Raw genomic sequence first — 13,485 nt, 5'->3', positions numbered from 1 at the left:
AGGGCTGACACATTATCTCTGAATGTTAGTCTGAGGAAGGATCACAAGGGTTCTGGAGTCTACTCTTTTCCCTTGTGTGAATTACAGAACAGCAAAACTGAAGCAGGATGCTATAATATTCACTTTGGAGGACCCAACTAGAAGAAAAAAAAAAGTTGGGCACTAATGTAACTCCAGAATGCACACAGCTCCAAATTGTAGTTCCAAAATGCATATTTGGAGCATATAGCTCCAAATTTTAGACTGGAGGATGCATAATCCTGTTTCAGTACCACCCCAGAACTTTACTCAAGTTTTTCCTCATTCAAACTTTTTGTGCCATTTAGGAATCCAATGTAGCTTTTGTACGCTTTACAAAACATCCTGGGACAGCTCTGTAACCAGGAGGCTGGGCATACAGATAGAGGTCTCGGATAATTGCTGTCCATCTTTATGTTTCAGGATACTTACATGAAACCCTGAAAAGTCAATTTTAATGGGAACTTCTTCAAAGTCATCTCCTTTGGGTGCAATCTGATTTAACAGATGGTAGTATGCTCTTGAATCCTAAAACAAGCAGTAAAATATTAAAAAATGAGCAAATATTTATCCTCATATAGCCATGTAGTGCTGTTACAGTCTGATTCAAAAACCATACAAGTCAGAACTATAGCACTCTAATTTCAGTGGATATGGATGAGGTCTTCACTGAACACAGTCACTTTGCTACAGTATTTCTGATTAGCCAGATGACAGAGCAAAGGAATGTCTGCTAATTATTCTGGATAATGTTAGTTAAATTCAACTGGATATGAACTAGCTAGCTGGAGTTGGTATTTTATTTCCTCACAATGCTTTCAAACAGATTGCTTTATAAAAATTTTTATTTCTTCATAGACCACGTAATTGCAATTAAAAACGAAGGCAAAAGTGGCTATTTTAGGATGAAGCTATAGGGACAAAAGAAGTTATATTTAATGCACTTTTCAGTATGCTTCTGCTTTCTTTTTCACTTAGAAACTAGAAAATAAAAAAGCTGATAGTTTTATAAGTGTTTAATACTTGACTTACATAACATATAACATTTTTACTATATTGATAGTTTTTATACAAAACCATTGTTAAATGTTTGTCTTAATAATAGCCTTTTTGGTGACACTTGAAAGAGATAAATACCAAATACTGTAATGGTTTTCTTCAGTGAAGAGACGAAGTGTTTTACAACCTCATGGAGTCTTGCTCCTTTGCTTTTAATTTTAAAATAGTTGTTTTTTTTCCTCTTCTACTGGACTTACTACAGCACTCTGCACACTTAGGCAGAACAACTGAAGAAGAGAGAAAAATTATGCAGATATGCCATCTGCCACAAGGAACCAGCGTGACTTTCAGTTCCCTGCGTCAGTAAACAGGCACACCAGGAAAGCACAGTGACTGAGAGGAGCTGCTCTCTCCTTGGATCAAGAATCAGTAGCTAGGTCAGATAGCTCTCTGAGTAACTCTGCTTTCCAGAAATGTTTTCCCACTCTTCTGTAGGATGCTAGGTATGAAGGGCAATTGGCTATTATCAAATATGTGCCAGGAGGAGTTTTAAAGCAATATTCCATTTCCTTAAGAGAACAAAAGAAATAAAAGAGGAGTTTCTCCAGACTCAGGAGCAGGGAAGAATGGCCAAGAAAGAGGTAACTAATAGGGTAGTGCAAATAGTCCCAGTAGCTCCAATAACAACAGAACATCAGAACTTCTCTTAATATGGGCTTGTCAGAATTGTTCACTTCGCAATGTTATATTATGAGCAGCTAAATAGGATGAGATCAAAATAATGTTTTTTCAGTGTTGAAAAAAGCAGGTTGAACCCATAGCTAGAAAAAGCAGATCACTTCTCTCTGGCTCATTTGTTTCTACACATAGTATGTTTTAGTACCACTGTATTCAATTATCACAGCTATAACTGCATACCTTAATGTCTTGGCTGAAGTTACTGATTTTCTGCCACCCTGCATTGGCCAGATGATAGTTTACCCAGCGTAGCAACAGTTCTTCTGGAGAAAGCTTCAGTAACTGATCTAGTTCTTCCCCTTCRTTTAGCAAAGCAATGAGAGCTAAAAGCAAGTTTAAAAGAAAGCTGAAATCATTGCTACCATGGTCTCAAAGCATTTAATTCCAAATTATACACATTATATACTCTTACCTTCATTTCTGGAGATCTCAATATCAGCAAAAAGACCAACTTTAATGATCTGCCATAAGAGTCCTAATACTAAGTGTGGTTTTCCTTCCTGCAAATCTTGTGATCCGATATTGACAACTGTACAGCCAATAGCAGATGCTGAGTTCAGGGCCAGGTCTAGGTTTTCCTGTTTGGAATATCAACATTTAACAAATTGAGGAGGTTGTAATTCTTAGTAAATTTGTTCGTATTAAAACTATAAATGCAAGGGTTATTATGCAAGTTTCTGAAGTCATAAGAAATAATTCATTAGCTCAGTGGCTCCTAGTGGACCACTACACTCCGGCTATTTTTTGTGAACGACCACCTGTCTTACCGCAATTTAATGGAAAATAGTATTGACACTGTTTAATATGAGCCCACCAAAACACTACAGACCACTTTCCACAGCTTGGATCCTTGAGGAATAGTCTGACCAAATTAACTTTTTGTAATTCATTAGTATCATGTGCACAAATTGAACAATGTTGCCCAAAATACCAGGCGATCAATCCTGTGGACATGTGTTTATATGGAATTTTGCTCTGTGCAGGAGGCTACTGACATCACAGTCATCCCATCCTGGCTCTGTACAGGCTGACACATTTACTCAACCAGCTCTTAAACTGTAATTGAACAGACAGCATAAGAAAAATCACAGCATTTCAACATGCTGACACTGAAACTAAAGCCAGTGACTGTCACAGATGAAACACACCAAGAAAAAACATATTCAGCAGGTCTCAAACATTATTATTCATATTTTCCTGTGTCATATTTTAACTACCTACAGAGACAGTGTAAGCACATGTAGTATCATCTCGCTGACACATATCCTTTAAATAGGTAGAGATTACAAAACCCACTCTCAGGATTTAGAATGTGGTATGTTTTGACTTTTCTTATTTTAATATCACAATCTGAAATGAAAAAATTGCCCTTTAACTGAGGTTCTTGATTGAAGTTTTCTTTCATCATTAGGCTAATAATTTACAGTTCTATTCCCTGTTTCAGATCCATTTTCTTCTACCCAAGCTAAAGTCTTAAAAACTCTCTCTCTCAAACATTTTCATAACTTCATAGCCATTATCTCTAGCTCAACACAACTAAAATAAAGCTTCTCCTCTTCGATCCAAGCCACTCTCCACTATTGAAAACCCCTCATCCTACCATACAGTATGCAGCCTTGCAGATACTTTCTGTATTGTATCACTAAAATACCACCCTTTCCCTCCACTTAGAAGTCTAAAATTAGTTTGTTCAGGTAGTTCTAAAGATTAGTAAAGCAAAAAGCAGAATAGCGAACATGGAAAGAGCTAAGGAAAGCATGAGAAAGACAAGTTCTCTTTATGCAATCTAAGACACAGGAGAATTGATCAGAGTTTACTAGAAAATATAACTTCATGCTTTAACATTTTTAAATGACTTTTTTTTTTGCTCCCCCAGGAAAACTATCATTAAAACAAAGCTATAGAAATATGTTCTACTTTTTCATTTGTGGCAGGTTCCTATCTGTGCAGTACTTACCGAAATAGTGAAAGGAGTGAGTTTCTTCTTATTAATAGCCCTTTCATCAATTGTATCTGGTTGTGAAAAGTTAATCATTTTGCTAAGGAAGAAAAGTCAGAATTTATTCAAGCTTTCATTTCTCAGAAAACATTTTATTATTTGTTTATAAATCATTAGCACTTTAAACTGGGTGTAAAGATGTCTGACATGATAAAAAAAGACTGCATCCTCCTCTAAATCTCTTCTCCCTATTCAATAATTGTACAATCATCCAGAAACCCCTAAATTGTACATAATTATAAAGAAGCTGAGCAGTTAGGGTTTATACTGAAGCAGCAAAGCACGGCTGTACTGTCAAAAAGTTCTTGAGAATACAACAACTGTAAACTAGYCTCTTGGGAAAATATTTATATTATAACTAATCTACTTCTGCCCTGCATTTCTACAGTATCTCGCATCTTCAAGGATCTCAAAGACTAATTCACATCAATACTAACGAACTAGTCCTTTGTTACCATAGTATATGGTTAAGTGCTGTTAGTCTAGTTTAACTAACTAGAAAGTTACAGCAGACTACAGTACTATATGATTGTGCTTTTGCCACAGATTTAACTCAGGTTTCTGTTCGTCCAGTCCCATGATATAGTAAGTAGATTTAGTAACTTTTTAAAATATTTGAAATGGCAAAGATTTCTACTTATTTCTGTTAATGAATATGATGGTCAACTGTGTAATTATTTCATTAATAAACAGCCTGCACGCATCTGGCATGTATAATTACAGATCTGAAGTCGAAAAGATTTCTATAACATATGCACAGAGACATATTAAAAAAAAGTACTAAAACATTTCTAAGGGTGAACAGGTTTTCCACATCATACACATTTGTTGAAATATTTAAGAGCCAAGTCATGATGTTTAACATCAACATTTTCCATTCATTTCACTGTGATCAGAACTTAACCTTTGAGATGAACTTCTCCTCCTCTCAGCTCTAGACTCACCAAAGGAGAATCCCATCTGCAAGGGATTTAAAAAGACTGGCATCTGATGGGTTCATGGGAAGGAGGTGCTTACAGTCTGGGTCATCTTGTAGAGCTTTATTTATCCAATTAACAAAAGCGACTTTTTCTTCCTCTGAAAAGAGCAACATTAAAATAATCTATTATCATTTCCATGAACACATACTGCTGAACACCAGATTTAGGTCAAACAAAAAGCTTCATCTGCAACAAAGCTCCTTAATTTCACAGGGGCCAGTTACGGATGAAAGCAGACCAGTGGGAAAGCAGACAAGAAAAAACTACAGGTACAGATTTATCTTTCCCCTACTGCACCCTCTAAACACTTGGTAATTTTCTGAAGGATAACATAGAAGTCAAAACAACATACTGATGAAAGTATCATTATGGTTGACTATTGGAGTTCAGTTTCTCAGTGATTACATTGAAAAGATGGGAATTTAAAATCAGAAATATGCAACATCTCAGTATGTATAGCTTTGGTCTAAAATGCAACATTTTATTCTGCCTTCTCCTAGGACTTCAGAGACTGACAGTATTTCTGAGACTGTCATCAGAATTGCTCTGCTGTATTTACCTAGTACCTTAGCAGTTTTAAAGAGAGTCTCTTTTTCTCTCTCTCTTCATATCTACTTTACAGAATTTATAATGTCTCTAAGAATGCTTATCAGAACCACAATAAATGAAGCTACTCTATCAGTATCCAAAATTCCCAGACAGTACAGGTAGCATTCTCCTCACTTTGCTCAAGAAGCGTACAAGACAGAAACCTACATTTGAGACATTACACTACTCCTATTATCAATGGGAAGAAACATGAAATTCTAGCACACAGCTCATCTCATAAACTAGTCGGCTGATGAAGCCAGGTGAGAAAAATCACACTCTAGAATGGTCAGTTTCTTGCCACTAAAAATGAAAGGGAGTCTGGTAATGCCCATCCTACAAACCTGCTTCTGAGACTTGATCAGGTGTCCTTTGAGATGGAATATCCCCCCTACTTCGGGGATATATCGAGTGCAAATGCTGCTACAACGATAAAACCCGGACAAAGAGGGTATCATCACCTTCAGCTAATCAAGTGAACCTTCCTCATATACAAAATCTTAATATATTTCTAAAACCACAGCAAAACGCAAAACCTGCAAAGCAATTAGGCACAATTATCAATGTATATGGCATGCAATAGGGGGAGCTAGAAAGAAACATAGATCAAATATTAAAAAGCAGCTTCTCAACCATGAGATAGGCTATGCAAAAGATATGTGTGTGCACAATTCTGTAATAGCTGAGGAGTCCCTTCCAGCCAGAAAATCTCTGTATTTTTTTCATTTTGGTTAGCATTGTGAAATGAAAATGGGGTTTCATTTTTATCTCATCATAGGACTAAAAGCAGGTTAGCTTTTCAAGTCTATTTACTAGAAATATACCCAAAAGAGGCCATTTATTTATTTGTTTCCACTTGTCAGGGAAACACAAGTTTCCACTTGTCAGTGCTTGTTTTCATTTTTTGTTCTGGCAAAGATGCAAAAACTTACTTCTGGGTGCAGCATGAAGCTAGCAACAAATTGAACAGCCCACATTTTAATAAAATACCACCGACACTTGTCTTGTGCATCTCCAGATGCTTTCCTTCTGTTAATTTGCTTTCAACAGCAACATTTTCCAGTACATTTTTCTTCTTTCTCTGTAGTCCAAATTTCAACGCTCTTTCCCCCCACGCATGATTTGCATGTTTTTATTTCTTACCTGAATAAGAGTGCTGTGTCCCCTCACTAGATATTGAGGATGTTCCTCCAATTGCTGTAATACCCTGCTTTTTGTTTATTGATTTTCGGAAGGATTTGCTAACATCTTTGCTTTTCAATTCCTGAATAATCTGGAATAAAAGAAAAACAGAGAGCATTTTGTGACTGATCATACCTTCAACTACTTAAGTATTAACTCACGTTAAGTACTGTAGAGTCAGTAACTAACCTGACTCCCTTTGTTATTTACATTGGCTCCTGTTCTGGAAAAAAAAAAATTATTGTATTGGTAAAATTAGTTCAAATCCCTTCCTGAAGCCTGCATACTGGATATCTAATATATTATTGGTCAGTGAGTACCTAAGATGCTACTTTTAAGTCACGCTATCCAACATACTAGATATGCAGCAATCTACACAATTTTTCTACAGGTATTTGGTAAATTAAAAAAAAAAAAATCATAAAGATACATATTTTCATGTAGGACTAGAGCATATTTCTTCCGCTTACTTCATCATATGCTTTAAAGGTTACTGCATGACTCTTACTCATCCTTTTAAACAGGCTGCCTGATACAGTTTTCCAATTACCTGTAATATTAAATCAAGTTAGGTGTACTGATAGGTATCCTGAATTTGTCCAAACACTGTAGAGGTCTCAGAACTGATAATGATGTACAGGTAACACATATGGTTCAATACTCAGGTACAAATATTTGTATCTCAGTTGCAAATCAGTGCAAATTAGAATCTTGTGAAGAAACATCTAGTTAAACAAGTAACCTGCTGCCATCAACATTAACACTATAAATCCAAAGCAAAAACTATTTTAAAAACCCACAAACCAACAGCCTGAAAAGATTTGGGTTCTCTTGAATAAAACACACTAGTCAGTGACCCACATAAAAAGTTTCTAAACCATTCAAATTTGTGTGAAAAATCCTACCCCACTTCCAATAAAATACAGTCCTTAACATAGTATGGTGATTAAGCAGAGCAGCGCAAGCATTAGCGTATCACTAAGAGAATTCAAGGCCAGTACCTGTAACAATCTACATTTTGGTCGGGGCAAGGCCTGACCCAGCAGTTCCTACAATATATAATCCATGCCCCTCATCTTTGAGGAAACAGAAAGTAGGACTCATTGGAACTTCTGCATTCTCACGTGCTGCCCAATTAGACCAACAAAATTAAATGAGTCAAATATAACAACTGGGAAATAATTATACAGGATATTGTAAACTGTCACCGAAGGCCTTCCCATTCTCAAAATATTACTTAGTTGTATCATTTAGTTTAGTCTTCTGTCCTAGTTCTCATCAGATATTGGACAGTCTAGAGACTTCTGTCTTACTAGACAGGCAAAGGAATATCTTGTACAACGCTCTGATTATAGGGTTTACTAAGGAAGAACCACGGGTTGAATATTCAAAGGAACTGAAAGTAGAGAAGCACAAAATTCCTACTGCATTTCAGCCTACACATAATAATTCTTAGGATATTAATCTTCACACTGTTAAAGGGCACTCTTAAGAGCTGAAGAGAGCTATTGAAAAAATGACTTTCCTTTATTCTTGATTAATATTATTAATCAGCTCTTTCTGACTCATACATCTCTGTTACTCTGTAGTTGCATATCACATGCAGAGGCAAAAGCACAGATATTTTTCTAAAAAGAAAATGTACATATTAAAGAATATCATACATTCTACTCTTTAAGCAGTGGCTTAATAATTAGTTTATACTTCCTTTTTAAATGACTAGTTATTAAAATCAATCAGTTATGAGTTAAAGGAAAGTCTAAGAGTAATGTCTTACAGAGACAAATTCTTCAAAGTTGATTTTCCCGTCCTTGTTGCTATCCGTTACTGCAATAATTTTTTCTACAATCTCCCGGACTTTGTAACCAGGCAAGGGAAGGCTTGCTTCTTTAAATAGGTCTTGAAGCTCATAATCACTGACATATCCGCTGTTGTCAATATCTGTAAAATGAGAATACTCATTGTTTTTATGCTTATGTAAAGAATAAAAAAAAACCCACAGGTATAATAATTGTTGAGAATAAACAAAGTGTGAGAAATGGCATTGCAATTCTAGGTGAACTTTATTTCTCCCTTTGTCTTTACTGCATACAACATAACAAAAAAAGAAGGAATACTTGGGGGTTAGAGCCACAACTGCCTAGGAACTGTGCCATTTTGTTTTGTATTTTCTCAGGAACTATCTTATAATCCCAAAGCACAGGTATAACAAGATGACAAATTTGTCAATATCAAATTTAAGCTTTTATATCTTAAGACTCCAACAAAGTTCTCCACAAACCTTTAAATTAAAGGGAGATCAATTATCATCATCTTATCATCAGTATTATAATATTTGCAATCGGTAAAAGTTTTATGGTTGAAATTCAAATCTTGTGCAAGCTGTTTTTAAAACAGCAGCTACTATCACAAGAACTCTACCTGACTCCGCATTTTGCTTCTTATCCTAATATCTGATAGACATTTTCTAGTCTTTAAAACTTTTGATGTGGTAAGGCTTACCTGTGAAGAATAAATGCAGGATGATCTATATCCGTTTCATTAAAGGTGACCTTGCTTAATCTATTAACTAGCCCTGTTGTGAGCAATTTGTACTGCCACCCTCACTTTTTGCTTGCAAGACCACGTCAGGAATTTCAGCCTGCCGCAAAGTATCAGAAGGCTTTTTTCAACATGAGATGTGGCATAGCTTCACAATTGTAAGAAGCAGCGAACAGCTATGTTGCATAAGAAAATATCAACAAAGATTCAGTATAATTTGTAGTACTCCTGATGAACTACACAGCAGAAGTCATAAAAATTCCCTAGGTACTTCTACCTTAGGCCAATCTCTGCACAGGAAGCTGTCCTCAATTCTTGGCTTAGTACAGTAAAGCACCATTTTACAAACCTAAAATATGATTTATCCACAGTATTGCAGAAATATGATTTTATAAAAAATATAAATATAGGTAAAACACACACACACACAGAAGGATTTGAGAATGCCAATTAAAATAGTCTTACATGATATATAGTGCAATGTCTACATAATGAACATAAATATTTTTATAAGCAGAAAGGCAAAGCTATAGCCCATAGACAATATACATGAAGTTCCATCAAACGCCAAATACAAGAAATTATATCCAGCATAATTAGTGTATGCCCACTCTTTGATATATTTAATACTAATATTTTCCATGTTTGACAACAGTTTTCACTCTCTTTCATCATTACACTAAAACTCTTGATATATGTGCGTTAATAGTATTTTCCCAATTTTACAAATGATGTAGCTAAGGTAAATAATTTAAGAGACTGTCACAAGTAACACAATGAGTCCAAAAAAGAAGCAAGATCTTCTGGCTACTCTAACTTCTAACTTCGGTTAACTAGTTAAAAGACCTCTCCTCATATTTTCTCTAATACCAGAACACAATCAGTAATACCAAAGTGGATGAATACATTACAGAAGGACCTACTAGAGAAATGTACTTTGATCTCTAGCCATTAACTGATTGCTCTACACTAATTTCCCTGTAATCCATACTATTCTATGTAGCTTCTGTACAGCTTCATAAGGAGGCTAAATTTTACTCCTGATGAAAGGTTTAAATAATAAATAAATAAATAAAGGAAAAGGAAAAAATTTAATCTCTTGTTGTGTTTTGGATACTACCAACAATTCAGAAATCACTACACAGATGTCTGCGTACGTACTAATGATCCGCTGTCTGGCTTACCTGTCAGACACGTAACACCACATGTAATAGCAAGCATGGTCTAAAAAATAGAGGACATGCTCACGATTTCACTCAGATTACTCAGCTAGTTCAGTTCTCTAGGTTCAGTTTTCACTGAAGGTAAGTTTCCACAATGACACGCAGAGAGTTAAATATGTTCCTTTCCTCTTACTTTACAAACATAGCTGCAAGCAATTTATCAATAAAGACATTGATATGTAAAAATGAAAAAAGAAAAAAACCTAGAAGATATTTTAATTAATTTTTACATTTTATGGACAGCATGTTACAAAAAGGAAGGAAATTATTTTCAGTGAGTAGAAGCAATACTGACAATACTGGGAGCAGAAAGGTGAGAGAACTCAGGAAGGAAAGGGAGAAAAAGAAATGCAGATGGTGAAAGACAAATAAACAAATAGAAAAGCTGTTAGACAACACCAAGCGAGTAGCCAAATATCCTAACAGCTGCCAATAGACTGATGATTAGACATCTATACAGCGGTCTTTTTTTTTCTGGTCTATCCTGCTAGCTCCTGCAGGTAATAGACTTCCTGAGTATCAAGAACTGCATCAAGACAATTGTGTTTAATAACAACCCAAGGATTATCTTCCATGAACATATCAGAACCTTTTATCATTTCTAGTCTTTTTTTGTCTCACCAACATCCAGAGACAATGAGTTCATGGTTTTATTATTCGTTGTGTGGAAAAATTACTTCTTTTTGTTTTAAGCTTTCTTAATCTGTATTGGGCTCCATCTGACGCCTGCATTGAAACTGAGTAATTCCCTGTTCACCTTCTCCATAGTACTCATGGTCTCACAGATCTCTAACATACGACTTCCCAGAAGTCTCTTTACTAAGCTGAAGAGACCTAATAAATATGACTGTTCTTGCCTGAAGCTGTTCCATACCTTTCATCCAGTGATTCCCACACCTTCCCCCGCTGTTACAAGCTGAAAGATCCCTTCACCTTTTTGTGCAAGTAGGATTTTTTTCTTCGAGTATGTTATTTTGCAGTTACTGACATTGTATTTCAGCTGCTGCTGAGCCAATTGTTTTTTTGTAGTGATTTTGTTATATTAAAAACAGAAAAATAAAAGCCTATTTTTACCGGGGGGGGGGGAGGGGAAATGTCAAGGCAAAAGGCAAAGCAACGAAAAATGGGATGTGAGGCCACTGGGTCATTCTGCTATCAGAACCATCTCAGAGTACAGCCTAGTAAGTAGCAGTTATCTTGAACGTTTTTCTGCAATTCAGACGCTTAAAGCATGTACTAAAAAGATTATTTTGAATGGGTCTGAAACGATTCTATTCCCCCATTAGAAATGACTGGGAATACATTTGCTTGTTTTGATCAGCTGCACAATTACGTGTAACCCCCTTAGAACTGCTGCTAACAAGATACAAACAGACTTGAACTTTAACATTCATAAGGATATTGCAATCTGGAAATAAGGGTTAGTTGCTATATAATTTTTCACTATTTATGTTTACTCTCAGATTAATCCGCAAACATCCTGTCAAACATTCAAAATTGTACAGAGTTATTCATTAACACCTGCTTGCTACAGAGGCAAGACGAAAAATCTCCAAATTTAGCTTATTTAAAATGTAAAATCAGATCTACTAAACTAAAAGAGAAATTACTAGTTTGCCAAAGCACATAGGTAAAGTTAAAAAAAAAAAAAGACCACATCAATTATCTAGGTCAATAATTAAACATGCAAATATTTAACAATTTAAGTTTAATCAAAACAAAATGTTGTTCATATTTAYGTAGTTCCAAAAACTATTTTGAGAGCTACCATGCTGCAAGTACAGCCGCACAAAAAATTCAACTGCCTAGCAACAATATTTAAATTGATGCATCTGTTTTCATTGCTGAAGTTGAGAGAAGCGAATACAGTGTAAACAAATAATTTCAGTGACAATAAGTGTTTTTAAACAAACATTCCTTTCTTCTTTCTTAGGTGTTATTGGCAACACAGAACAAAACATGGCACTATCAAAACAAAGCAATTCCATAATGATTTCTTCCACAAAACCTATATGGCCCTGCAGTATTAATGGCATCCTTATTTATTTTCTCATCTAAAACATACCTATTTTACTGAATGCTTCTCTTAGTTCTTCAAGCTCTTCACGAGAGATAGTAGTTATGTTGTTTTCCATCTTCTGACAGCAACAACAGTTGTCCTCAATTGCTTATACCTAATAATAAACAGATAGTGTTATAAGGCATCAATTCTAAACAGATCCTAACATAAGTTACTGATCTTTGCAATACAAGGTACCAGACCCAAACGTCATCTCCAGGCCTGCCCCACTTACAATGATATGAACAACACTTTAAAATACATCATATATTTGGCAATTCTTTTTACTGTGACAGTGACTGAGAATTTACAATAGCAATGGCCTTTTTCATACACCTGATGTTTCATTTGCATAGAATAAACATTAATCAACAATCTACATCCATTGCTTGAACAGTTTTCCAATGTTAAAATCGTTGCCTTTCATTTCAACTAACCAGTTTTAGAAAACTTCATTTCCAAGCGCAGTGCAAACTCATTGTCAATTAGGGCTTAGTGCTAGGACCTAACCCTGCACTGAGCACTCCAGCATCTGCACAGTAGTTAAACTCAGTGGGATACCTTCAAGCACCTGCTTACAATCAACAACAGGCAAACTCTGGCAAACCTTTCCACAGCACTGCAGAAGCCATCACCTCCTGACCATTACTTCACCCTTCCGACAAAGGCTATTGCCTCAAAACACGGTCAGGGTGGAATGAAGGCCTACACTTAGCACAAAGATAGAGTCTCAATATAAATGCACTTTCTCTACCCAAGCCCATAAAAAAGCAAAATAAAACAGAAGAGCCCTTCACAAGGGCAGATAATAAACCCCCATGACATATCCTCGCCCCCAACTCCTATCATCAAGACTATCTACCCTTGGTTTTACAACAGGATGGTTTGAACCCTTGTTAAGGAACAAACTTTTAAAGAAGTTGCACTCAACTGTCTCAAAAATGCAAGGTTATATTTGCATCTGCCTTTTTCCAACATGCACACCCATTTGTGCATACAAAGCAAGTCTGCTACAGCACCCATCTTTGGGTTGCAAAGTTCTTCATTTGCAACACTGGGCTGTAGAGACCACTAGGTGCCACAGATAGTGCTGTGGCTATCATTAAGCATAAATTTTGTCTTTTCTTTTTCAAAAGCAAAACAAAAATAACCCACATG

General features: G+C 35.8%; 1 protein-coding gene across 4 annotated transcripts in view; it reads right to left on the bottom strand.

Moving 5' to 3' along the window:
• Positions 1-13,485, bottom strand: part of PLS1 (plastin 1) — a 50,027-nt gene that overhangs the window by 13,969 nt on the left and 22,573 nt on the right. For 3 of the 4 annotated variants that reach the window (XM_026087011.1, XM_026087010.1, XM_026087013.1), the window contains exons 2-9: positions 12,334-12,442; positions 8,282-8,445; positions 6,466-6,595; positions 4,699-4,831; positions 3,713-3,794; positions 2,168-2,333; positions 1,936-2,078; positions 451-546 (exon numbers count right to left, since the gene is read on the bottom strand). In XM_026087011.1, the coding sequence (XP_025942796.1) occupies positions 451-546; positions 1,936-2,078; positions 2,168-2,333; positions 3,713-3,794; positions 4,699-4,831; positions 6,466-6,595; positions 8,282-8,445; positions 12,334-12,403 (984 nt within the window). In that variant the 5' untranslated portion in view covers positions 12,404-12,442. Of the gene's footprint in view, positions 1-450; positions 547-1,935; positions 2,079-2,167; positions 2,334-3,712; positions 3,795-4,698; positions 4,832-6,465; positions 6,596-8,281; positions 8,446-12,333; positions 12,445-13,485 lie in introns of all 4 variants that reach the window. The other variant, XM_026087012.1, reaches the window with a different exon arrangement.

Source organism: Apteryx rowi, unplaced genomic scaffold (assembly GCF_003343035.1).
Source record: "Apteryx rowi isolate R43461 unplaced genomic scaffold, aptRow1 scaffold_70, whole genome shotgun sequence".
Taxonomy (NCBI): Eukaryota; Metazoa; Chordata; class Aves; order Apterygiformes; family Apterygidae; genus Apteryx; species Apteryx rowi.
This window is presented reverse-complemented; position numbering and strand designations above follow the sequence as displayed.